Genomic DNA, 26647 nt, shown 5'->3' with positions numbered 1-26647 from the left:
AACAGTAAAGAAAATGTTGAAATACCAGCTGGGGTTGTTATTTATCTTTATTTGAAACAACTTTAATTCTACCAGAAATAGGCCTTCTTTAATGCTAGTGCTTGTAACCGTTTGATGAACCGCTCTCATTTTAAAATCGTATTCAGGGTGACTGTAGGAGGTGTGACCTCGTGGCTATGGTGTGTTGCAGGTAATGTGGAAACACAGAGAATGACTGACCACCACTCAGTGTAGTGTGGACAGCGTCAAAGAGCTCGTAGTCAGAGCTAACCAGGCATGAGGAGCTACTGTCAGACTGTGTTTCTCCTCTGGAAAGATGGAGAGTGCGGTGGAGCTTTGTCAGCCAATGGAAACACATTTAAAGTCCTTTGAGAGTGTTCCTGTGCACGCACCTTAGTTGTACTATAGCTGAACTGCTTTTCAGACGAGAGTGGCTTTTCTGTGTTCTTGTTTGTAAGGCAGTGTCAGTACATGGCCACATAACACAATTTTGTCTCTTCATCAGCCCTAAATAATTTGTTGCGCATTGGAAGTGCAGTGTTTACTTGTGTTTTTCTGGCTAGAACTGCTGAGTCAGCAGAAGACGATAAACTGAACAAACCAGTTTTAGAGCAGCGGGGTGTGGCAGTGGAAAGCTGGCAGATGTTGCTCGGAAACACAGACAGAGGGAGAGACTATGCTCGTGAAGAGAATCTCTGAAGTTGCTTTACACTGATGACTTTTCATTGTGAAAGTTTTGAAGTAGGATTCAAAAACACTTCTCATCATTCCATATGAAAGCACTGTTTTCATTCACTTACTATTCTAGTGAGTGTTTTTGGGTCTTTTTGCATCTTTCTGAGCCTAGATTAAATGAGTCAATACAACAATAGCAACACTTGCAGCACACTGAAAGCTCAAAAGGTATATTCATGCTTTTACATGCTTTTAAAACAGCTGCACGTCAGATTGTATTGACAATATTTTATGGTGCTCCCAAATAAGGCAGAGACAGACTAAATGAAAGCTGTGTTTCTGTTTTGTAAAGAGAAAATGTTTAGTGTGATATAGCTGCTGTTGCACTGATGAAAATAGTGCTGTGAGATTCCACATTATGCTAAATTTACCATGCTAGCTCTAACATTACTGTTTTTTCACTCCTCTGATGCTTTTTGCTTGTCCTTCATTTGTTTGTGTTGGGTAATATTTAAATACTGGCTTTTATGTGACAATTTGCAGTGTTTTAAAATATCTACACTCTCTTAGCAGATCCAAAACCCAGATGTGTTGTGGTGATTTGAATATATACATTTTCACATATTATAGGGTTTTTAAAAGCAACCACTTGCATGCTTTCAGAACATTTTAGGGCCAGTTTAAGAGTACTTGCAGATAGTGAACGTGTATATGCTATGACTGAGCAATCATGTACAGGTCATGCCTGTGACTGAATGGCTTAAAGAGTGAAAGTGGATCCATGCCAAATTTGACATTGTGTCTGGGTACAGGTCATTAAGAGTTAATGACCAGCTGTCATGTTGTTGTCATTCACTGAGGTGTTCTGGTTGTGCATCGATGCAGAACAAGCACATGCTGGATTAATGATCATATCATGGCAATTATTAAAGAGTTTATGTATACATTTACTTGGGATTGTCACAACAGTGCAAGACAGAAAGAGGTCAAAATCATTAAATATTACATATAATTACTAGCACCTCATTAACCCCAAACGAGCAGCCTGAGGTACACACTTGTGCTACCCCCAGGCTACAGTTCACAGCACAATGGAGCCATGGAACAGTCCTCTGTGCAAATAAATCTTTCCTGGACTTGAGAGTTGACTATTTAGACAAGCAGTTTAGGGGATGAGAAATCTAATTTCTTAGCTGCAACTGAAAACTGACCATAGTGCCGCAAAATAAACTACCTTCCTGCACACTTAAGATTGTATTTCCCCATTTTTCTTTAATTTTGTTTCATTATAGAAAAATAAGTGGCCAATATTTTGTTAAATTTTGTTGATATCCTGTTCTAGTCCCAAAGTATTTGGCCCCCCATACTGCATTATTCTAGAAAAGCTATGTCTAGTTAGCATTTAGAAAGCTAGCGTTATATCATGTGATAGCAAGGTCATTTATAGTCATTTGAAAAGAAAAGTACACCACATGATTAAATAACTTGTGGAACCAACTTCATCAGCAATAAGTAATCTCTGTAAAATTACTGTACAACATCTTTACAATATCTGTAGAACATTGCTTAAGTTGATTTTGGTTTGCAGGCACTTGTTTATACAAATGTTTCTCAAGGGCCCACCACAGCGTTTCAGTCAGGTTGAATTGGGAGCTTTTGACTGGGTCAACACCTTGATTCTTTTCTTTTTCACCCATCCTGTTGTAGATTTGCTTGTGTGCTTGTAGTCATTGCGCTTTTGTTTGGCCCATTTTTCAATAAGCTTTAGCTGTCAGAAAAATGACCTCGCATTTGACTCTGGAATATTTTCACATATAGATGAGTTCAGTCGACCTAGTGACTGCAAGGTGCACAGGTCCTGTGGCTCAAAAACAACCCTGTATTATCACCACCGTGCTTGACAGCTAGCATGAAGTGTTTGTTCTGATATGTGTTTGGTTTTCAGCAAGTGCGTGCTGTACATTAAGGCCAACCATCTCTACTATGGACCCACCTGTCTATAGGACATTGCTTCACAAGTCTTATGGGTTGATTAGGTTCAGCTTTACATATTTAAGCTGTGCTGCTGTGTTCTTTATAGAGAAAAGACTTTTCCCCTTTTTCTCCTTCTTATTAAGAAATACTTGCTCAGTCTTTTTCTAATTGTACTGTTATGAAGCTTTTATAGAGTTGGTCACACTTGCTGACGATCAGTTAATCAACTGCTTTGATTAGCACCCAGCTGCTTCTTACTCTTAGTTTTTGGCTGGACTTCATATTCCTCACATTTGACTCCTTGCATTAGTTTCTTGAATTCTCCAGATTTCCAATATTAAAAGTTACATGGTGTGAAAATGCTTTAGTTGTCAAGATCCAAAAGTATTCAACTGTACAAACACTGTTCTTGCTGATGTCTCTTTTAGTGCATCTAACCACATTGCTCCATGCTATTCAAAGTCAATGTAGCACAAGGAATTTGGGGCTTAATGCACCCTGTCTCTATTGTGTGTCCCACATACATACTAAAACCAACATCATTGTTTTTATATTTATAATGACCCAACAGAAAAATAAAGAATAGTCCATTTAAATGTTATTAGAAAATAATATATAAATAAAATCACTGCAAAACTGCTTTGTTTTTGTATATGTGCATAAAAGAGAAGATTAACAGTTGCTCAGAGACTCAATAAGAGATCAGTCAGTCTATGAAAGGATTTAATTTGCAAAGCAAGCATAACCAAAAGGCCCACAAGGCTTTACATACAACTATATCAGACGCATTGCCGTATCATTCTCTTAAAGCTGCCAGTGACATTCATGGTCCGTTTTCCTCTTTCACTGAAGGTGTCCATAGGAGCGCTTGATCTCATAGTCTATATCCAAGCTTTTAAGGCTTTGGCTTGAGGTTATGTGTTCAACCATGACAGCGTAGGCAGACAACCATGACACTGGAAGGCAGATAGGTTTAATCTTTTTGAAATTCCGCTGGTCATTAGTGAAAATAAAACAAGCTTTGCATGATTAAAATCTCTGAACAAAAATGTCATAGCTTACTAATACTGGCGATGTTCTTAATATTTTTATATAAAAACTGCCTCTGTGGTTCATAAAGTCACTGTAATCCTCCCATGATCAGTAACTGCTTTGTGATGTGGGCGGCATTGTCACAAGGCTGAGTAAAACAGTAATGCCTTAATCCAACAGGGCTGACTCATCGAGATGTGGATTACAGTGCCGCTTCCCCAGAATTGAAACAAAGAGCAAGGACAAAAAAAATTCTCATCAGCAGAAAATCCATCAGCAGCAATTGGCCAGGTTTACCTTTTTCGTCTTAACTGAGATTTTAATTGTCTTTGGGAGACTTAATGTTAAACCACAAGTGGCCTAAATTAAAATAAAATAAAATAAAAAGAAGCATTTACGCCATTCTCTGGCCAAGGAAGACCATTCTATGAATACCATACTGTGATTAACATACATATCATAAAACAGGAACACAGGAATATTATTTAGAGTCATTATTGGAAAGATAAATTATAGCCCACCTTAGTTGACAGAAAAATCAGTACAAAATGCGGTCAGTACTCTATCTCTGAACTTCCTGCTCAACTCCAACTGTTTACAGCCAGTTTGCTGTAAGAAGAAGGCAGGCTCTTAAGGTTTCTTGTGTGCAGTGAGATGCACTGATAATGGATTTTTCTTAAAAAAAAAAAACCCACAGAAACAAAACAAAGTGATAAAAGAGAACCATGAAAATTCTAATTAATTGTCAGATTCCTATGTATTTTTTATTTATTCTACCATATATGGGTTTAATTGCCAAGATCGATAAGCTTAGGAAAGTGGAAAATTTGATTATGTTTAAGATGAGAACTCTGATAAACACACACTGCTGTCTTCACTTTACTTGGTTCTTTCAGATTCTGTTTTGTTGTGTTTAAGAAGTTTGCATGTTGACATATCTGTCCTACCACTTTTAGCCAGTGCAAACTACAATGGAAAAATAACATTTGTCTCAATTTCCATTCTCTGGTAGCTACATGTGCAGGATCGTTATGTATTTACACTTAATCCCACCTACAGCCAAGTAGAAATGTAGTGGAAGCAACTGTCAACTAGCCAAAAGCTAAAAACAGAAGTCACCATTGCTTTCAGTTACTGAACTCAGTGAAAATGTGGTCAGTAATCCAAGACTGGATGGTTCATTCAGAACTTTGCTGGTCTTTGATGGATCTCCACCTCCTCCACACCCTTACTTTCCACATATTGATGAATTATTGTACACTATAAAATCACCCATGAGCACAAGAACTGAAAAATTGTAAAAAAGCACACACAGAACACAAAAAAACAGATAATGATGATAAATATTTTTGTTCTCTCACTCAGGCATAGCTGGCAACCCAGTGCTCTTCAATGAAAACGGAGATGCCCCTGGACGCTATGAGATCTACCAATACCAGATCAGAAACCGAACAGCCGAGTACAAAATTATTGGTCACTGGGCGGATCAACTCCATCTGAATGTGAGCACTGGCATTTTCTATTCTGTGTCCCCTACAACTTATGTTTGTGTCAGTGTTTGCAATGAAAATCCTCCGAAAGGTTACTTCAGCTCTGCAGCTGCATGTTAGATCTCTAACCCCTCTAAACCATTTCACAGTGCTCAGTTCTATCTTCAAAGGTGTAAATATCCAGGGGGCACTTTAAATGATTAACAGAATGGACTGTGATGAAAAGAAAGCCACGGGAGCTTACGGACAGACATATTTAATATCAGACAGCAGACGGCATCACTGACTTCCAAAAACAATACTGTGGGCAGGCAGTGTGATGAAGTAACAGTATTATAACAGTAAATTACATAAAGGACTCAAACAAATTATGTTTTCACAAAATGAAGAGGGGGCCTTGGGCAGGCAAATGAGTTCAATTGAACACATGAGGCCGGCTGAGGGGAGCTTTGTCTTCTTCACCTCTTTCAACAACATGTGCTGAAAGAAAAAAAGAAAGGTAAGGTATTTGTAGGCACCTACTGTAAAATGTGCCAGCAGTATTTAATTAGTGTTATTTGAGTTCTCAATTAAATACACATTTAAAGACAAATTTACTGCCTTTGAATGAACTGGCACAATTAAATAAAACCGATAACATTAAAGGGAGTAGACCTTGTTTCAAATGATGAATTTAATTTATCCTCCAAAGTATGCTTAGGAAACTGTAAAATCCACAAAGGGGAATAATATTTTGAAATGAGACATCTCTTTCTACTTTGATTGATTAATTTTTAACACAAAAAATTGCCAAAGCCAAAAAAAAAAAAAATACAGGAATTGTGCCATTAGTTCACTGCAGGACAAACATTGCGTTTCTCTTTTCCTCTCAGACTTGCCCTTCAGAAAAGTTGACTTACCACTGAAAGATTTTGCTGAATGTATGAGGAATACTTGAATAGTTTGCCTTTTTTCAACTTCTCACCCAAATAAATACAGAGAACCAAAAACACGAATTCTCCTTGGCTTCCAGAGCTTCTGATGACCATTTTGGATCAATAAAGCACCCTTTTGTACCTATCTCAGCTGTATGCAATTCAGTGAGCTTTGTACACTAAAAATCTTTTCTCAGATGTTTCTTCTCTCTCTCTATCTGTCCATTCATCCCTTTCCACATTCCTCTGCCTCCCTCATAGGTTCGTTCAATGCAGTGGCCCGGTGGTGTCCGTCAGATCCCTTCCTCAATCTGCAGCCAGGCCTGTCGCCCTGGTGAGCGCAAGAAGATTGTGAAGGGCATCCCTTGCTGTTGGCACTGCGAACGCTGCGATGGCTATCAATACCAGGCAGACACCTACACGTGTAAGATGTGTCACTTTGATTTGAGGCCCAATGAGAATCACACAGGCTGCGTTCCAATCCCCATTGTTAAGCTGGAGTGGAGCTCTCCGTGGGCAGTCATCCCTGTGTTTGTTGCAGTCATTGGCATCATGGCCACTTTGTTTGTGGTGGTCACATTCGTTCGCTACAATGACACTCCAATTGTGAAAGCATCAGGCCGGGAGCTAAGCTATGTCCTGCTAACTGGCATTTTTCTCTGCTATGCCACAACGTTCCTGATGATCTCTGCCCCTGATGTCGTAATCTGCTCCCTTCGTCGGATCTTCTTGGGTCTGGGGATGAGCATTAGTTATGCTGCTCTGCTTACCAAAACCAATCGTATTTACCGCATCTTCGAGCAGGGTAGTATGTCTGTGAGCGCGCCAAAGTTCATTTCTCCAGCCTCACAGCTAGTCATCACGTTCACCCTAGCCTCGGTGCAGCTGGTCGGGGTGTGCATCTGGTTTGTTGTGGATCCCTCCAAAGCTATTATTGACTATGAGGACCAGAGAACCTCTAACCCAGCGATGGCTCGTGGTGTGCTCAAGTGTGACATCTCTGACCTGTCCCTCATCTGCCTGCTTGGCTATAGTATGCTGCTCATGGTCACTTGCACAGTGTATGCCATTAAAACCAGAGGGGTGCCGGAGACCTTCAATGAGGCCAAACCAATTGGTTTTACTATGTACACCACCTGCATTATTTGGCTAGCATTCATCCCAATCTTCTTTGGCACATCACAATCAACAGAAAAGGTAAGCTTACAACTAATACTGGAGTGCAATTTGTATTTTTTGCCTGTCAGTTTCTTTTAAGAAATGCTTAGACATGCAGCTACACAAAACTATCTTTAACACCTATTAGCGTGGCTTTTGGCATTCATATTTCTTGACATTTACTTAGAAGACAAAAATAACCTCACAAATAATTGTACGCTGGTGACCATGTAAAGCAGAAGTAGTCTTATCATAACAAACCCATAGCGGGTTTACAGACTGACTTCAACCAGTATTACCTGGTTTCCCTAGTTTCCTTTAACAATTGTCTTTATCTTGGTTTATTAGAATATCGCAATTATCAAGAAAGACATGAAACAAAGATTATAGAAAAGATTTTCTCTGCTGCTCTATCCAGTTATTCAACCTCTTGTGGGCGGTGGGGTGACCATTGGGTTAAGCCTTCCTGCAGTATTAAGCATTTATAATTAGATCCACCAAGTCTGCTGAATTAAAGTGCTGTTTGAATGTTAAATATGTATCTAATTATATACTTAATATAATGAAAAGGCTAAATTATGGTTCTACTCAGTTTTCCTTACTGCTGTTCTGTAATTTTTAAACATTTTGTGAAGTACCAGTAATTATAAAAACCAAGAACTTAAAAAGAGGATGCTTGTGAATACAGAATCTGCAACGTGTACACATAAAGTAATGTAAATGTTTCTGTAATAACTCTGAAGGCAACTCACAAGCCTGTGACTCACATATATGTGACAGCTGTATGCCACAGTGCATTAGGGAACCATGAGCTGTTTACATAAACACAAGCTCACACTCTTATTCCCATGTCAAATCAATGTGCCCGACCTCTTGAACCATAGACCTGGACTGTGTTCAGCAGGAGCACTGAGGTCAAGAGGGATCCAAATGGGACATGGAAATGAAGGTTGGGCTTGGACCTCACATTCAGAGGAGAAAGTCTGGGGACAAAGCCAAAGGGGTACAACAATGACACAATAGCAATGTGTTGATGCAGTTGAAAGAGGTGTTTTGGCAGTGTAACAAAAGGGGCTTGATGGCTACAAGAGAGGGCAGTGGTGAGACAAAAAAACAAAAAAGCCCTAAAACTGGCACGGACACTATCAGCAGTGCCAGCATGGGTCTGACAGATGCAACAAATTAATCCTTACCTTCTTCCATTTGGGATTAAACAAAACAATACATCAAAATGCTGGCCTGGAAACTGGCTGTGATAGTTAGCTTGGTGGGAAGAAAAGTGTGTATTGTGGTTCAGAGCACACCCCGCCCCCTCCCAATTTCTGTAGTTTGCGGCATTGCAGAAAATCTGCATATGACTGTAGCCAATTGTATTATATTTATGCATTATGTGATTGGCAGTACAATGACTTATTTTCATATGCTGCATGTTGCATTAATACTATGAAGTCCAAGCTACAGGCTTTCTCTTACCCCAAATGTTAACTAGCATGAACAGAAAAAGTGCAGACAACAGCATTTAGATGCTGAAAACTGAGAGACCAGTTGAGTTTCACACATATTGCTTGATTAATGTTACATTTCCTCAATATAGTCAGAGGGGAAAAACAACCATCAGCTCTCGTCACTATACATTTTTCATTATCATACACGTAGCATACATAGTAAAGAAGAATTGGTCCAAGTGCAAAGCCCACATTATTTTTTAATGTGAGTGTTGCACATCTGAAGTCGCATGTCAACACCAGCCGCGGAGATCAGCGAGTTCTTTGTTTAATCATTCCATCTCCTCTCTCTGAAGATGAAAGAGAATTATACAATCACAGAGAGATTGAACAGCTTTTTTAGAGGATGAGGTAATCCATTAGCTAGCCTGGCTTTGAATAGTAAAATAGAAGTGAAAAAAAAAATCTTTGAAGGGTATGTGAAGTCCTACTTTTTGTTCCTTACCTCAGATGAATTTAATTTACAAACCCTGAAAACTTTTTTCACCCAGTCTTAATATAAAACACTTTTCTTGATCTAAATTACATGAGTCACTTATTAATTATTATTTCCTGTGGAAAACTGTACACACTATGGCTGGAGGACAGTTTTACTTTTATCATTTAGAAAACTTTTACTTTGGCCCTGAGCTATGTTAAGGTAAAGCACAAAATGGAACACAAAATGGAAGTTTAGCTTCAGGGAAATGTCCTACATTTTTTTCTTTCCTCATTTGAGAGAGAATAATCATATTTAATATATAACCCAAAAGGGCTGTTGAGTGTTGAGTCTGAAAAACTTAATTTAAGTTACTCTCCAATATGGTTTGTAGCTTTGTCAGACCACACAGCATACTGCTACTGCAAATGTTTTTTTGGTTTCTTTTTTTGTTTTTTTTACCAAGCATTTAGAAATAATGGGAACAAAGATCGGATGTAACTTAATGAATCAGAATGAGTTTTGTCCCTTGAGAGCAAGAGCCCGTATTAAGATATTGCTGTAGAAAAATACATAAAAGTCTTAAGAAGGCAGAGGTCAAAGCAGATGAATGTCCACAGAACATGGAAACATTGGTTTCTCGTAACGAAGGCTACATCCTCATTAGCCTGGATAGATTTGAAAAGGCGTTTTCGTCTGGAAACGCCTCGTGTCCACACTATCGTTTTCAGTCGTTTTCACAGAGTTGTCAGTCCACACTGAAACGGCCAAAACCGCTTATGTTCCAATACTGCACATGCGTGAAACGCAAGACGATTCGATCTGCCTCATTTCTGTCTGTTGTTTATTTACTTTCCGGCCCTTTGAAACGTCGTGGCAAAATGTTGAGGAAAAGCACCAAGTTTTTTAAACGGACTAACGATGAGGTGGAGTTGTTGCTGCGAGTACCAAAAGAGTACGAAGTTACAAAAGCCAGTGAGAATTAAGAATTTGAAGAAAAGCTATCTGAAGCATTTACACAGTGGGGGGGGAAAGGGATTGGGCATCTCTTGGATTTATGTAAGCATCTTGCGTGTAGCTCCAAAAGTTGATTCTATTCATCTGGACGTAGCGCTTTGTGGGAGAAACGTTTCGTCACTCATCGAAGTGACTTCTTCATTCTCGACTGGTTATTACATTTACAAAAGTCTAACTTGTAATTTGAACAAAAATAATTTCATGTTTCTAGGTTGAACGTAATTAAATCATGTAGGATCTGTATGAAATTCAACAACTTAATTTGTTCTTGTTGAGATGACATGATACAATCTAGTAAGAGTGGTTAGTTGCTGGACTCATGAAATTCACAAGATTGCATGACATTTCAAACTGTAGGAAAATCACTGGCGTTTTAAGAGACAGACAACTACACACACACCACGTGTATGCTATCGCTATTTATTGTGGTTTAACCTGTCATGGACAAAAACGTACAGAAAATTTGAGAGCAAACAAAGCAACCGCTGTATAATGCCCTCTGCTATCTTAATTTAACTGGTCACTGGAATTGCATCACATGACTAAAATGTGTCATCGTTTTCAAAAAGTCTCAGTTTTTGCTGTCCACAATGCAACGCAAAAGCACCGTTTTCAAATGTATGTGTTTTCGAGAGTGTTTCAAAACACTGCGTTTTCCGTGAGGGAAAGCGCCATCTCAGTGTGGACGGAAGGTCAAAACGGAGAGAAAATGATGCGTTTTCAAACGAAAACCTATTAGGATGGCTGCTGTGTTTGCTTCGGATTACTCCTCACCACCCACCCGACCCTGTGGCTTGTCACGTGTTCCATAATGTTGTGCTGTGGACATTTATGTGCTTTTTTTGTGCAGAGGAGTTTTTTTGTTCCCTGCTCTCATGCTGTCCTCCCAGGAGCCCAGCATGAGTAGAGGTCTCTTTTTTTCCTCTTGTACTTTCCCATTGTAGTGAATATTTCTGTGTTTTTTTTCTGTAATGCTACCGATCTCCGACCTTTATCCCCATGTGATGTCAGTGTTGTGTGTGTAAGGTCGGGGGGGGGGGGGTCCTATTTCACTGCAGGGCAACCTGCACGTAGCGAATAAAGCCTTGATTGATTGATTGATTAGTGTGGATGTAGCCAGAGATATACCAATACCTTGAAGACAAATGACACCCTAAATTATTTTTACGGTGCGTTCACACTGAACGCGATAGACGCGACCAGAGCATCAGGTATACATGCAAAGTAATTTATTAAGGAAATTTTTAAAGAAGAAAAGGCAGGAACGCTCTTTAGAGGTTTGTGGGTGGCTCTTAAAAGAGCCGTTGTGGGGAAGTCACTGGGACTTCAAATGAGCTTATATTAGCACAGGTATCGATAAAGGACTGCCGTTTTAAACACTTTTACTAACCGCAGGCAGACGGACAGGTGTTTAGGTGGGCGATGCTTGGACTGACGCTCAACAGCAGCTCCTCAAACTGGGCGAGGGAAAGATGGTGGTACCGCTGAAAGCGTCCGTCATGCAGACGCAGCTCCTGGAGCAAGTGGTGAAACTCACCAAACTGCTCACGTTTCTAGAGGACCTGATGGACCCAGGTACAGCGAGGATGTCCTTCATGCCGCTGTTCTGCTCTCCACAGTAAATAGAGAAGAGAGACTCTCTCTTCAAAGGCTAGATCGACAGCTGCCATCTGGCACTATTTCCTTCCACATTTCCGCTTCATGTGCGTGAAAATTGCATGTTTTGAAGTGCAGCCAATTCGCGTTGGTGTTGCGTCGAGGTGCGAATGTGCACGTGACCAGCTAGGGGCGTCTGGCGCTTTTTGGTCGCGTCTATCGCATTCGGTGTGAATCCCAAACATGCTGAATACAGATATGCATGTAGTTGAAATTCTCTTGTTCAAATTTGCTGTATACAGGACTTCTAGCTAAATTTAAGGCTATTAATAATAACAATAACAACAACAACAACAACAACAACAACAACAATAATAATATCAGAACCATGATGATTTTTTTCAAAATAGTCAGTAACAGTCAGTCAGAACAGTAATATCACTGCAATAGCAGCAAAATTGTCAGAGCTGATGATTTTCTGTGACATAGGGCCTAAATGAGCATGTTGGAAAATGCCTTCTTCTGTCTTTGTAGTGTGTACTGCAGAGAGTTAGGATGGATAGTCCATGATGGAGAGTATTTTGTTCAATGACCTCCTACTTTACACTGACTTGGAGTAAAGGGTTTTTTCCCCCCCAATTAAAGTTCTGTCCTTGAGAATGTTTTTTTTCGATTCTGTTGCCATGTACTCTCCAAGAAAACCACTCCACAGTTTGTACACAGCACACAGTCTGAATGAAGACTGCTTGAAAATCTCGGGAATATTTTTGTGCACAAAACTCAGCAAAAAAAAAAGAAAAAAAGAATAATCATCTTGTTCTTGTACACTTGCAGTGTTGGTCCTCTATTCTATTTAAATTGACACCCTAAATACTCTAAAATTCCAAATGTAGGGATGGTCATGGGCTTGATTGCACTTCTAGCCATCATAAGATTGTTGACTATCTTCCAAGTCTTAGTGCACTTAGTGCAATTTGCCTCATCGGGGCAAACAAATATCCACCATTACCTCAACTCTAGATGATCTGTAACAGCACTCTACCACTGCAGAGTGGTCAGAGCCTTTACAGGTGGCTTGAGTTAAACTGAAAAGCTGAAGCGCAGAGAAACGGACAGGATATGCCCCCAATGGTGCTCTTCTGTTACCATGAAAACAGTGACATAGTTGCCATTTACATGTCACTGTTTCTGATGAATGTGCTCAAAGCCAATAAGACCTTAAAGGAAACTTGTTATGCCCATTTCTAACTCCATATTTTTACTCTGTTAGGGTAGTTTGATGGTTCAAAATAATCTTTATCTACATGGAATGTTGGTGTACACAGTTTCTCCATTGCCTAAAGCAAGCAGCTTGAGCCTTTTTCTTACTCTCACTTACAGCCAACTTTGCTCTTATTTACTGCTCCTCATAAATAGAAGATCTGAACAGCAGCTGTGTACCTGAGATGACTGTCCTAAGGATACACGCTCTCATTGGCATCATACTGCACAGAACCAGCAGCAGAAAGACTCCTCATTGGTTATGAATTTGGTCATGTATAATATGACCACTCATCATTTTAACAATATATATATATATATATATATATATTTAGAAATGAAGAAAGGGATAACAGGAATAAATATAGGAAGTTAGATCATTAAGCAGATTCAGAACAATTTTAGGAAGTGTGGACAAATAAAATTTCTCACCTGTTGAACACACATTACATTTTGGAAAACTTGTTGGTTGAGCAGGAAAGTTAGCTAGTTTTGCTGTGCCAGATTTTCTTCTTCTTGTTTTATTTTTTTAAAATAAAGCCTGTGACTGATTTGCTGAGATGTTATATAAACAATGATCTTATTTAAGGAATTAACATGTCAAAGCAAACACACCTCATAATCATTGTACTGTAAATGTCAGGCTGCACAAATCTTCACAGCCCACATTGACGAGTCTTTCAGAGCAATTAAATGCTCCACTTCTTTTGGGTCTCGATTTACCTTATCTAGCTGTGTACGCACTCATCACCCGTTTACAGCAGGCCTCTGCCTCAGCATTACAAGCACCGTCATTTATTTGTCATCTGGTGCCAAGACACATGCAACGAATGCCATAGGAAGCTTTCTCTATCATTTAGACGAGGACATCTGGTCTATCTATGGAGTGTTTATGCTACCTTCAGGAATAGATGTGACACCTACTTACCTGGAGAAACTGTCTAAATCAGCGGCTGTCTCAAAGATATAGGCAGGAGGAGGGGCAGCAGACAATAGCATGCATGGGAATGAGGCTACAGCACAATGGGCTCAGCTTAAATTCAATCAGCCCACACAAAGAGGTCCTGCCATTACAGTGCATGAATCGTCTGATTAACTGAGTGGGGTTGTTTATTTCTGTATGAAGTCTCCATCTCACTATTGGCACCGTTAGGACAAAAAAACAAAAAAACTGCTGTTAAAGTGGTAGTCAGACAAAGAAGTGGGAGTTTCAGTTCAACCAGACCAGAGTCAGGAGTGGGGTTTTTTGTTATTTTTTTGTGTTACACAGTGTAATCTGTGTTCATACCTGCTACCTGTTACCACCCATTCCATGTTCCTTCCCATTTCTCCCTTTGTCTTTTCTCAGTCGTAAGATAAACAGCGTTATTCACAGTAATGCCCCTGAGGCTCTGTAATAAATAATGAAGATTGATGCTACGAAGCAGAGGAAGCTAAGCAACATCTTGGACTTCAGAGAGCAGTTGTTGCTTTCATTAGGCCTAAAGCACTGCAGCCCTCTGTTGACCTCTGGGTGCTTTGATAATGGGTGGATAGGCCGTGAAGCTAATCAAGGCCAAAGAATTGTGATCTTTATAAATGACAATCTGCCATGAAGCTATATTATTGTGTCCCCTAAGGGTTCTATTTGTTTATTGGCTTAATTAGAGTGCAATTATAGTGAATTCTTATGCAGCAAACTCCTCTGCTCAGTACTTCCATAGCATGCTGAGAAAAAAAAAGTACCTTAATATAGTGAGGGAATTATGCAAGTTTAAATAAATTTGATTGTTTGCATCCTGCCTCAGAGACTCTCTTGGGTTGACTTGAAAATGCAGTCTGTTCATGTTTATTAGCTGTCAAATTAATGTTATGAGTTATCACAGATGTTTTTACTCAGTTTTGCTCTACTCACCGTAGGCCAGGGTGTGGAATTGCTTTATCACTTCTGCTGGAATGAAAATAATGAAATACAATTCCTATGATTACTGTAAGAAAGTAGATTATCGTTATTGGTTATCTTCATGTGTATTTTTTATGTGAAAATCAATTGCAGAGTTACCAACAAAAAAACAAAAATCTAATGGTCTAATACATCTTCACGCCCAAGGCAACACAGCTTCATTATGCAGTGTTTTCACAACCATGTAGAGGCCCTCTCTTACAAAAACTCTACATTCTACCTCTTCTGCAAAAGTATTGTATGTTAATTAACTGTAACGACTTCAGTTCAAAGGTCACGGGTATAGCAGATTGTTAATGTTTTAAGTTTGTGTTAGCCTGGCGATCTAACAAACTTTGGCTTGCTACGTTTGCTTATTTAGGATGCATTACCATTGTTGCTCAGTTAATGCTGCATTTGCTTGTTCTCTGGCTTGACAGAAGTTGAGCTGTGTAGGAGTAAATAGGAAATCCACATTTAAATATGACCTTATCATTTCTGTTATGATTTTTTTTCTTCTTTTTTTTTAGAGGAACAGAGGATCTGAGACTAAAGAGCAAATTCAGCAGATACAACGGCAGCCTAACTGCTGTTACACGAAGCAGTGTATTCAGTTTCATATAGTATTTGTGTGAGTGCATTACACTGTGCGTAAACATTTTGCAGCTTCCTTTTTTGATTTAAAATGTCAGTTTATGAGCTTTATCTCTACATTTACTTGCTTTAGGCTGGGTGTGGCTCACTGGACTTATTATCACCATATAAGAAATTTTCTTTACTTTTCTTTACCACAACAATTTGCTGGGCCCCCAGTGACACCCATTGTGTTACTTTGTATGTCCCCCACAATTTCCCCAGCCAATATTTTTACTGGCCCCCATATGACCACACCTATTAAAAAAATTCTGGAGGTGACCCTTGCTCTTCAGCTTCCTCTTTTGTGTAACACAGCCATGTTTACTAATAATGCCATTATTTCACCTACGTTTTATTGGAGTACTGTTGTACACAAGTACATTTTTACTTGAGTAAATATTTCCAGGACTCTTCCCATCACTGATCCTCCAGGTACTGATAGCTCCATGATTTCTTTCCATCTAGTTCAGTCATTAATGCGACTATGAGTACTTCTATGTTATGTTTTGCCTAAGGCAAGCTACGCTAATGGCAGTGTGATGATATGTGTGTGAGATATATGGTATCTCTCTTCATTTCTCTTCCAAGTTGCTCCAGTCATTGAATGCTCAGGTGCATTTCAATCAGGAGGAAACAAATTAATGGACTGAATATTGGACGTGCTCTGACATTGAAAAAAGGACTCCATTTGTAAGCTAACATCAATGAGGCAATAGAGAGGGCACATGTTATCTGATGAAATACCAAACAATAATATATTGATTTCAAGTAAGGTCAAGGCAATAATTTCCTTTCATCTAACATATTACATTATATACATATTATTATAACATAGACCAACAAACAGGCAGGACTGAGATTAGTTTATAAAATGTGCTGATTTGTTTTTCCATTGTTCATCTATAAGAAGGTACCAGTTACTATAAAATCTATCACTTTGTCTATAATGCTGTTACAATTGATTCAAAATGTAAAATTATCAAATAATTGTTTATTTTAAAAAAGAAAACAGTTCATGCACTAACTAGTCACTTCATTAGGTACACATGCTAGTCCTGGGTTGGACCGCTTTTGTCTTCAAGTGCCTCAGTTATTCTTGCCACAGATGTACCAAGGTGCTGGAAACATTCCTCTTGGATTTTGGTCCATATTGAAAAGATACTCAGTTACTGAAGATTTGTTAGCTGCACATCCATGCTGTAACTCTGCTGTTCCACCACATACCAAAGGTGCTCTGAGATTGATTGGTGACCATGGAGGCCTCTGGAGTACAGAGAACTCATTGTCATGTTCAAGAAACCAATTTGAGATGATTTCAGCTTTATGACATGGTTTGTTATGCTGCTGGAAGCAACTATCACAAGATGGGTACACTTTGGTCATAAAGGGATAGACATGGTCAGCAAAAATACTCGGGCAGAGCTGTGATGTATTGCTAACTTGGTACTAAGAAGCCCAAAGCATGACAAGAAAATATCCCCCATGCCATTGCACAACCACCAGACTGAGCTGTTGTAATAAGACAGAATGGAGCCATGTTTATGTCAAATTCTGACGCTACCACCTGAATGTTTTGCTGTAGAAGTCAAGACTCTTAAAACCAGGGAACATTTCTGCAATCGTGTATTGTCTAATTTTAGAAACTGTAGCCTCAGTTCCCTGTTCTTAGCTGACTAGCTGTCCTTCAAATCACCTTTCTTCCTCATTCTGTTCAATTTTATTTATATAGCACCAATTCACAACAGCAGTATTATTGTAGAGACCCTACAAAAATACAAACATTACTCCATTTAAACTTAAGTAGGTCATCTTGATCATCTCTACATACCTTGCCTTGAGTTGCTGCTGTTTGGCTAATTAGATATTTGTGTTAACGAGCAGCTGAACAGTTGTACCTAATTAAGTGGCCAATGTATATTATCACCACCATTAAATGTAAAATATAAATGAAACTATTATTCTTGCACACTGTACTATTTGGCATTAAATCCACTTATATTCTATTCTTAGCCTCTACAATGTGACAGCTTACTGATTGTCCTGATTTATATCACTGCTGACATAATATTCAAAATTTAAAATAACCTTACCTAAGGTTACATTAGATTAAATGATAATAACAATATTTGTTCTTCAACGTGACCTAATTTACAGTGAGATATGGTGCAGTTACATAATCATAGTAGTTATTATTGGAACTGCGTTGATAAGTTGATTAGTTGAGCCACAAATAAAGCAAGTTTTTATAGCTCTGACATAGGATAATTGACTTCTTTTAGTATGGACATCAAAGATGATTTAAGTGTCTTTTGTTCCTTGTTGCATTAATTTTACAGACCAAAACTGAAATGATTGAGAATATAATTTTCAATTTTTAAAAAAAAATGTTATTCTGACACAGACTTTAAATGTTCTCAGATTTAAAGTCATTTTACTGTTCTTATTTATTCTGTGCCGGTATATAATCAGTGACCAAGAGGATGGATTTTAAGATGATATTATTCCTGGGTGAAAAGCAGCAGAACACTTTTATGTTCTGTTTATGTGATGAACAGCTTGGGTTCAACAGTCCGTCCCTGAGGCAGCAGTGAACCAAGCCCTGAGCAGTTCACTGGTTAATACTCCCCACAGCTGGGAGGGGAGCGCTGCAGCTGTCTCTCTATAATACTGACTCCATTCTTCCTTCTTCTCTTCAGCCAGCAGTCTCACATGGAAAGAGGGTTGGCTGAGTATATAGGGAAAGCACTGTGGAGAGTCAAAATAATAAAAACACACAACATATTAAAATAGAGGTCACGTATGAGAAGCTGTTACTTTTGTTGAATCAGAAAATAGCAGAGACCTGATGAGGAAAAACTTGACTTGAAAGATTGACTCTTAAAGTACCAACATATAAAATACTAGTGAGTAAAAATCTATGCATGAGAGGATTTATCGTCTGATTCGAATATCGTTCCTGCAAGAAATAACAGATTCTGATTTGTTGGAAATGTGTGTTCATTTGAATACTGTAGTCGACTGTGGTTTAATTATCTTTGTAAATCAGTGATTATGGTAACCAAAGAATGAAAAACCTGCTCTCGTTTCAGTCTTTCTTGTTGTTGTTGTTACTACTCGCACCTGTCATCCTCCGAGTAAATATATTAAATCTTACACCCACAGCAGGTTATAACCCATTACATTATTTTAAGCCTCACCATCAATTTTGATGCATTAGGAACAATTTTGGTGGATTTGAAGGAACAACAAAATCTCTCATTATTATTATTATTATTATTATTATTGACAGTATTCATACATTTATGTAGTTACACCAGGTAAATGATCATAATTAGATTCTTGTTGTGTGTTACAGAGGTGTAGAAAATTACAGCAAGCACAATTTAATTTATATCCAAACAAAACTCCTCCTTTTTAGTGAACTGAACTTTCAATTTTATATATATGTAAAAATTAAATTTTATATATTTTGTCTATATCTCGCTCTATATACCTCTCTCTCTCTCTCGCTCTCTCTCTCTCTCTCTATCTATCTATCTATCTCGATCCATCAATTATAGATAGATAGAGTGTGTGTGTGTATCCCAGTATTAGCCAAATGTAAACTCATTCCTCAATCAGTCACAACAGTATGATGTTTAGAAATTGCATAAGCTTTTCTTCTACCTTATTGCATCTTTAAAGATGACTCATTAATTTGCTGCAGTTCTGCAAACAATTAAATGGAATGAATGAGGATGGTACTCTGTTGCCCTCCCCCATAATTTGGAGGATTTGACCATGTGTAAAATTTTCATGAGCTTGTTTCTTTTTTTATGGGCCTGCTTATTATGAGTCAGAAAAAGATCCAATCTGTGTTCAGGGTGGACGTGATAGTCATATTAAAACTAGAATGGCAGAAAATTAAGTAAACACTGTGGCCCTGGCTGGCTCAGCACACATACACCATAAAAGCAGATAGGATGCTGATTTAAAACAAGTTTAACACATCATTTTCATTAGATAGCTTTGCAGCTTCTACTGGACAAAGTAGATACTCATTTAAAAACTCCTTGACCAACACATGGGTCATTGAATACTCTAATTATAATGATGCACAGCAGATGTCTCTTGTACTATACATGCCACTGCCCACACAGAAAAATCGGTAATGCAAAACACTGTTAAACTGTTTGTATCATTCATGTTTGGTTTTTGCCTCTTGCAGATGTACATCCAAACAACCACGCTGACGATCTCTGTGAGCCTGAGTGCTTCAGTGTCCCTCGGGTTGCTCTACATGCCCAAGGTCTATGTGGTTCTTTTCCACCCTGAGCAGAATGTGCCTAAGCGCACACGGACCCTCAAGGCTGTGGTTACTGCTGCCACCATGTCCAACAAGTTCAACCCCAAGGCTGGACTCAGACCCAACGGAGAAGCCAAGACCGAGCTGTGCGAAAGCCTCGAAACACAGTGTAAGAGCAAAAATGCAAATGAGGAAAGCTTTGACTAGAAACCTGCTGGCTTAAGTTCAGGAATGTTTTGTCCTTCCGTGTCTGTAAAACAAATTGATGCAATGATAGGATGCAGTGTGAAAAAAAAACAAAACCTTATTAACAAATGTATAGCATGTTATTTAACACTTCATTGAATCTAGTAAATGTGACACTGTTATTCATTTGGTGGTGAGGCTGTGGAAATTGTTTTTCAAGAAGCATTACAGGAATCACAATTATGTGTGTGAGAATGAAGTCACAAAGGAATGGATTAGAAAGCATATTCTGGAGTCCAGCAATGGAACTAAAACGCCTGTAAAACATTGAGGTATGATTTTATTACTGGCATCAATCTTCTTCTTTTTTTTATTAAAGTGAATGTTTTCCAAAATGTCAAACTATTCCTAAAATAACAAGTAAACGAGGGTAACACACGTCCTTAAAAAAGTCTTCAAGTCCAATCGCCTAAATTTTAGGCCTTCTCTAAAAAGATGAAGACGACTTTACCACATCTTAAAATTTGATACAATTTGATTGTTTCACTTTTAAATGTGTTTTGGGAAAAATTGTATTGATCATGTTGTTACAAAATTGCAGTATGAAACCAACACGGAGTCAATAACTGCTAATGCAAACTGTGCAGCCCAGTTAGAAGCATGCAAGTCTCAAAAAAGGTTAGGACAGAGCTGTGTTTACCACTGTGTGGCATTCCCTTCTGTTAAAAACAGTCTGTAAATATGAGGGAACTGAAGAACACCAGTTGCTGCACTTCTGGGAGAGGAATGTTGTTCCATTCTTGTCTATGTCCGTGTTTTTATATTTTTGAAATTCTTTATTATATATTTTTTATTCATCTTATCATAGAACAGTTTTCCATTTTGCCTCAGTCCAAATGAGCTGTGGCCCAGAGAAGACAATGTTTTTTCTGGATCATTTTCACATATGGTTTCTTCTAATCATCATACTGTAGAATTTTAACCTTCATTTGTAGATGGCACAGCAAATTGTGTTCATAGACCTGACCTTTGTCCCTTTATTCAGATTCTCAAAATCATTTTGTGATATTATTTAAAATGTATTATAGGTGTTGAGTTAGTCAAAGTCTTTATTCTGAAAGCCATTATTCTACAGGGTGGGCCATTTATATGGATACACCGTAATAACATGGGAATGGTTGGTGATATTAAAGTCCTGTTTGTGGCACATTAGTATATGTGAGGGGGCAAACTCCTCAAGATGGGTGGTGACCATGGTGGCCATTTAGAAGTCGGCCATCTTGGATAAAACTTTTGTTTTTTCAATAGGAAGAGGGCCATGTGACACATCAAACTTATTGGTAATGTCACAAGAAAAACAATGGTGTGCTTGGTTTCAACGTAACTTTATTCTTTCATGAGTTATTTACATGTTTCTGACCACTTATAAAATGTGTTCAATGTGCTGCCCAGTGTGTTGGATTGTCAATGCAACCCTCTTCTCCCACTCTTCACACACTGATAGCAACACTGTAGGAGAAATGCCAGCACAGGCATCCAGTATCCGTAGTTTCAGGTGCTGCACATCTCGTATCTTCACACCATAGACAATTGCCTTCAGATGACCCCAAAGATAAAAGTCTAAGGGGGTCAGATCGGGAGACCTTGGGGGTCATTCAACTGGCCCACGATGACCAATCCACTTTCCAGGAAACTGTTCATCTAGGAATGCTCGGACCTGGCACCCATAATGTGGTGGTGCACCATCTTGCTGGAAAAACTCAGGGAACGTGCCAGCTTCAGTGCATAAAGAGGGAAACACATCATCGTGTAGCAATTTCAAATATCCAGTGGCCTTGAGGTTTCCATTGATGAAGAATGGACCCACTATCGTTATACCCCATATACCACACCCAACCATCACTTTTTTGGTTCCAACAGTCTTGGAGGGATCCATCCAATGTGGGTTAGTGTCAGACCAATAGCGGTGGTTTTGTTTGTTAACTTCACCATTCACATCAAAGTTTGCCTCATCACTGAACAAAATCTTCTGCGTGAACTGAGGGTCCTGTTCCAATTTTTGTTTTGCCCATCCTACAAATTCTTTGCTCAAATTCTGCCGATCTGGGTCATCCTCGCTGAGATGCTGCAGTGTAGCTGGAGTTTGTAAGGGTGCCATTTGTGAGTAGCTGATATCCGCCGAAGGGATGTTCGACTAATGCCACTCTCCAGTGACATGCAGCGAGTGCTACGCTGTGGACTCTTGCTGAATGAAGCTAGGACAGCCACTGATGTTTCTTCATTACTGACAGTTTTCTTGCGTCCACATTTTGGCAAATCCAACACTGAACCAGCTTCACGAAACTTAGCAAGCAGTTTGCTAACTGTAGCATGGGAGATGGGTGGTCTCGTAGGGTGTCTTGCATTGAAATCTGCTGCAATGACCCGGTTACTGGGTTCAACCAGATATCAACACGATTTCGATCCGCTCCTCACGTGTTAACCTCTTCAACATGTCAATGGCTGTGAACAAAGAGAAACTTGTAAATAACTCATGAAAGAATAAAGCTACGTTTAAACCAAGCACACCATTGTTTTTCTTGTGACATTACCAATAAGTTTGATGTGTCACATGGCCCTCTTCCTATTGAAAAAACAAAAGTTGTATCCAAGATGGCCGACTTCTAAATGGCCACCATGGTCACCACCCATCTTGAGGAGTTTGCCCCCTCACATATACTAATGTGCCACAAACAGGACTTTAATATCACCAACCATTCCCGTGTTATTACGGTGTATCCATATAAATGGCCCACCCTGTATAATAATGAATAACAAACTAATTATTCTGAAAAATGTTTTACCATTTGTAGATCTTTTTGCAGACTGATAAATGTCTACCCATCCTTACTTCTGAGAAAGGCTATCTCTCTGAAGTGCTCTTTTTTATAGCCAATCATGTTACTGTCTTGTTGCCAGTTAACCCAATCAATCGCAAAATATCCCTCCAGTAGTTTTTGTAGTGCAATACCACTTTTCTAACATTTTGTTATCCCTGTTCAAACTTTGAGACATGTTACTGCCAACTAATTGGAAAATGAGCTAATTCATCAAATATTAAAATGTCTCAGTGTAAACTTTGTGTTTTCTATTTCTATCTGTTTGAATCCTGCTTTATTTATATTTTATATAGCGTTCCAGTTCTTGTGTGGAACTGGGTTTCTAATAATTTTCAGTTTATCTCTGACTTAAACTGTTGATTTTTGTCATGCAACCATTGCTTATAATTCATTATAATGCAAATATTTACTTGCTCTATCCTGTAAAATGAAGCCATCGGACTGGAAAATCTATCTGCATTCATTACTATTTACTGACATGCTATATATAAACTGAAATAATAATCAATAGATAAATTATTGAATCACTAATCAAAGCCTAGCATTTGCACACATTATTAAAAAAACAAGAAAGGTGTGACTATCTTTTATAAAGCAGCTGAATCACTGTGTATGCCTCCTAATCTCAATGCTTGGCACTCCTGTGATGCACTGTGGATTTATATTAGTGAGGTAAATAATGACCTCAGCAATTGAGTCAGCAGAAATTACTCAAGTGGCATTCAAAACACTCTTCTTGCCTTAAGCTGGAAAAGGTTTTTATCAGTCTGTGGTCAAAACCACAGGTATTGACAGCTGTTTCCTTTCATAGGAGAATAAAATAGCTGACATATATTTACTGTTAGCACAAAACCAGAAATCAATGTAAAACTTATCACAATGCTCTGCAGTAACAATAGCACAATGGTGTGAGGCCTGTCACAAAAACTACATGCATCCAAACAGAGCAGCATTAATTCCATTCTTGCTTCATGTTTGTGTGGATGGTTAAAAGGGCCTTTTGTTAAAATAAGTGTCGAGAAGGCAGAGACGCTGAATTGATAGCCAGCAGCAAATTATCCTGATGGGGTTACCGTTTACAGGGGGCTATACAGTGTATGGCTATTTGAATGAGTGCCATTTGTCATTGTCATCGCCAGTGTGGATATATGGCTTGATGAAATTGAAAAATTCCTGTCTGGGCCAGCTCCCCCCAATGCTGAGATCTAGTGGCGATATGTCAGGATTTATCTGCTCCCACTCAGAGAATCAGCTAACATGGTCCGGGGAGACAGCTGGAAAGTTAACTCCTGATAGCTATGGCTGTGAGGGAAAAAAATGGTGGTGGTAGCTAAAGGTAATAGTTACATTTGGCACATGCTGAGGGGAATAACATGACCTGAGAACTAGGGAATTTTTAATAGGATTGTAATATCATAACCAATCAGGAACTAAACACATTTTTTCAGCCCTGTGTAGCAGTTTCTTACTCTTGTTACTACAGGAAGAGCACTAAACAAAAAAAGCTTCATGCCCAAATCAGCTCCCTTTCTTAGGTTACAAACTTTACCTCAACTGTATTAAACTCTGACTCTTCCTTCTCATTTCGTCTCTTTCAGCGTTTTCAACAAAGCAAACCTACATCAGCTACAGCAACCATGCAATCTGAAGGACAAAGGATGTTATCACGATTCAGGATTTCCGTCCCAGCAAAGAAAACAAAACATGCAGTGGAATTTCAAGCATCCGGCAAAAATAAATAAAGTCAAATAAATTAAATAGATATGTCTTTTTTCCGGGTGGAGATCAGAGAAATATTGCACAAAGACGCGGCATTGTGTGGAAAGAGCACATGAGATGCAGGGATGGACAAAACTTGGGACCAGAACAGATAACAGCACAATTTTAAGGTTCCATCTTTGGTCTGCCTCAGAAGAATACATAAAAGAAAAATGAAAATATTTGCATGGCAGAGGCCTATAGACTGAAGGATGGAGCTTTCCTTTTCTGTGTTTACATTTCAGCTATGCCCTCTTTTAAAGACTTCTCCGTCATCTTTCGCAGCACTGACTGAAACTGAACTACGAGTAAGAATATGTTCAGGTTCTTAATGTCGTTTGCCAGTTTTGTGAATTACAATTAATCTTCAAATCCTCAAGGCATCACAAGGGATTAATCAACACCAAAAAGGCATGCAAACATGGTCTATGGATCTCTGAGAGGGGCTTGTGTTTGTTTTTATTTCTAAATGTGTTCTGGTCTCGTGAGTCAAATAACTGGAAATATTGATCGTCACAACAATGCAACAGATCTTTACCAGACTCCATGTATTTTGATTTCCTCTTCCAAGTTGCCGATGAGTTAATAAGAATGACTACACATATAAAATGGTCTCTGCTGATTTTGAGCATGCCAGTTTTAACATCCTGTGTTGTGTTGTTTAAAAAAACAAAAGGGAAAAAAAAGGAATGCGTTTAAACTCTGTTGCAGTGTTGTTTAAAATTGTTTGGGCCTATTGTACGTTAAAAACTGTTCTCAAATGGTGAAGGTCTAGTGAGTGATTGTTTATCTGTGCTACAGTAAGGCCATGATTTGTATTACCAGCTAGCCCAAGGCTGCCACTGCCCTCTGCATATCTGTATGTGCTTTGAAACAGTGGCTCATGGTTAAAATAAACAGTGTTTTAGCCAGGAGATCTCACTGTGAGCTGTTATCCAGGATGACCCTACCACCACTGCCACCAGCTATTCTCACACATTCATAGTGTAAGGGTAAAGCTTAGCTGTACAGATCCATTAGTAGGGGAATTAAGATGAAGTATGCCCTTGAGAGGATCATGCAATATACCCTGAAGGTGATATCCATAATGGACCAGCTACTGAAAAAAAAAAATCATGTCCTCTTCAGGCACTCTTGTGATAAGGAGGAGGTGTCAGGAAGTTGTAAGGCATTTTAGCAAATGAAATTCTAATTGCAAAACTATACAATATCTCTATCAATCACTCCGAGTTGGCAGAACAGATTAAGGGTTGGCTCCGTGCAGTATAAAAGCCCTCTATTGTCTTGGGGAAAATATTGTGGGGTCATTTGTGTTGTGAATTCAATGCTGCTTTTCATGCCTCCCTCTGTATTACTTTCAACACCATTTGTGTTGCAGAATAAAATGTGAGTGCTGACCAAATTAAATGGTAAGTTAATGTATGTTATTAAATAGATTGATGATGTCTGCTTTATGTCCTGACATATCTTAAAATTGGGGAAAAAATACAAAAGGATACAGTGCCTGGCTAGCTATGTATTTGTTAAACCTCATGAAAACTAATGAAGTGTGTGAAGCATGTTTAGTTTTTTTTTTTTATACAAAATTTTATTTCTATTAAAAATGTTTTAAAACATCATTGTCCATTTTCACATTTCTGTAATTCAAGAAAGTTGAAAATTGGTTTGTTTATTATTTTTTGTTCAGTTTTTCAACAGGTTATCATTAACGGTTCCTGTCTGGTCTTGTACATATGTTGCTTGAGTTTAAAAAAAGAAAAGAGAGAAAATGATACATTAGCAAACTTACAATATCCCTAGCTAAATGATTGGCAGCACTTCTGTGTGAGTGAGTGTGTACTTTGTTCCCAATGTAAAGTGTTTGTCCGCCCTGAAGAAAACAAGACAATGGGTGCCATCCTCTGAATAACACGTTGCCACATTGCTCTGATAATAGTGCTGGA

General features: G+C 38.7%; 1 protein-coding gene across 6 annotated transcripts in view; it reads left to right on the top strand.

Moving 5' to 3' along the window:
* LOC113022045 (glutamate receptor, metabotropic 4) overlaps positions 1 to 26321 on the top strand; it is a 199071-nt gene extending 172750 nt beyond the window's left edge. For 5 of the 6 annotated variants that reach the window (XM_026167025.2, XM_026167028.2, XM_026167029.2 and 2 more), the window contains exons 8-11: positions 5047 to 5183; positions 6347 to 7282; positions 19804 to 20050; positions 24545 to 26321. In XM_026167025.2, coding sequence (XP_026022810.2) covers positions 5047 to 5183; positions 6347 to 7282; positions 19804 to 20050; positions 24545 to 24594 — 1370 coding nt within the window. In that variant the 3' untranslated portion in view covers positions 24595 to 26321. Of the gene's footprint in view, positions 1 to 5046; positions 5184 to 6346; positions 7283 to 19803; positions 20051 to 20287; positions 20400 to 24544 lie in introns of all 6 variants that reach the window. The other variant, XR_003272395.2, reaches the window with a different exon arrangement.
* The last annotated feature ends 326 nt before the right edge of the window (positions 26322 to 26647 follow it).

This window comes from Astatotilapia calliptera, chromosome 5, assembly GCF_964374335.1.
Source record: "Astatotilapia calliptera chromosome 5, fAstCal68.1, whole genome shotgun sequence".
NCBI lineage: Eukaryota > Metazoa > Chordata > Actinopteri > Cichliformes > Cichlidae > Astatotilapia > Astatotilapia calliptera.
This window is presented reverse-complemented; position numbering and strand designations above follow the sequence as displayed.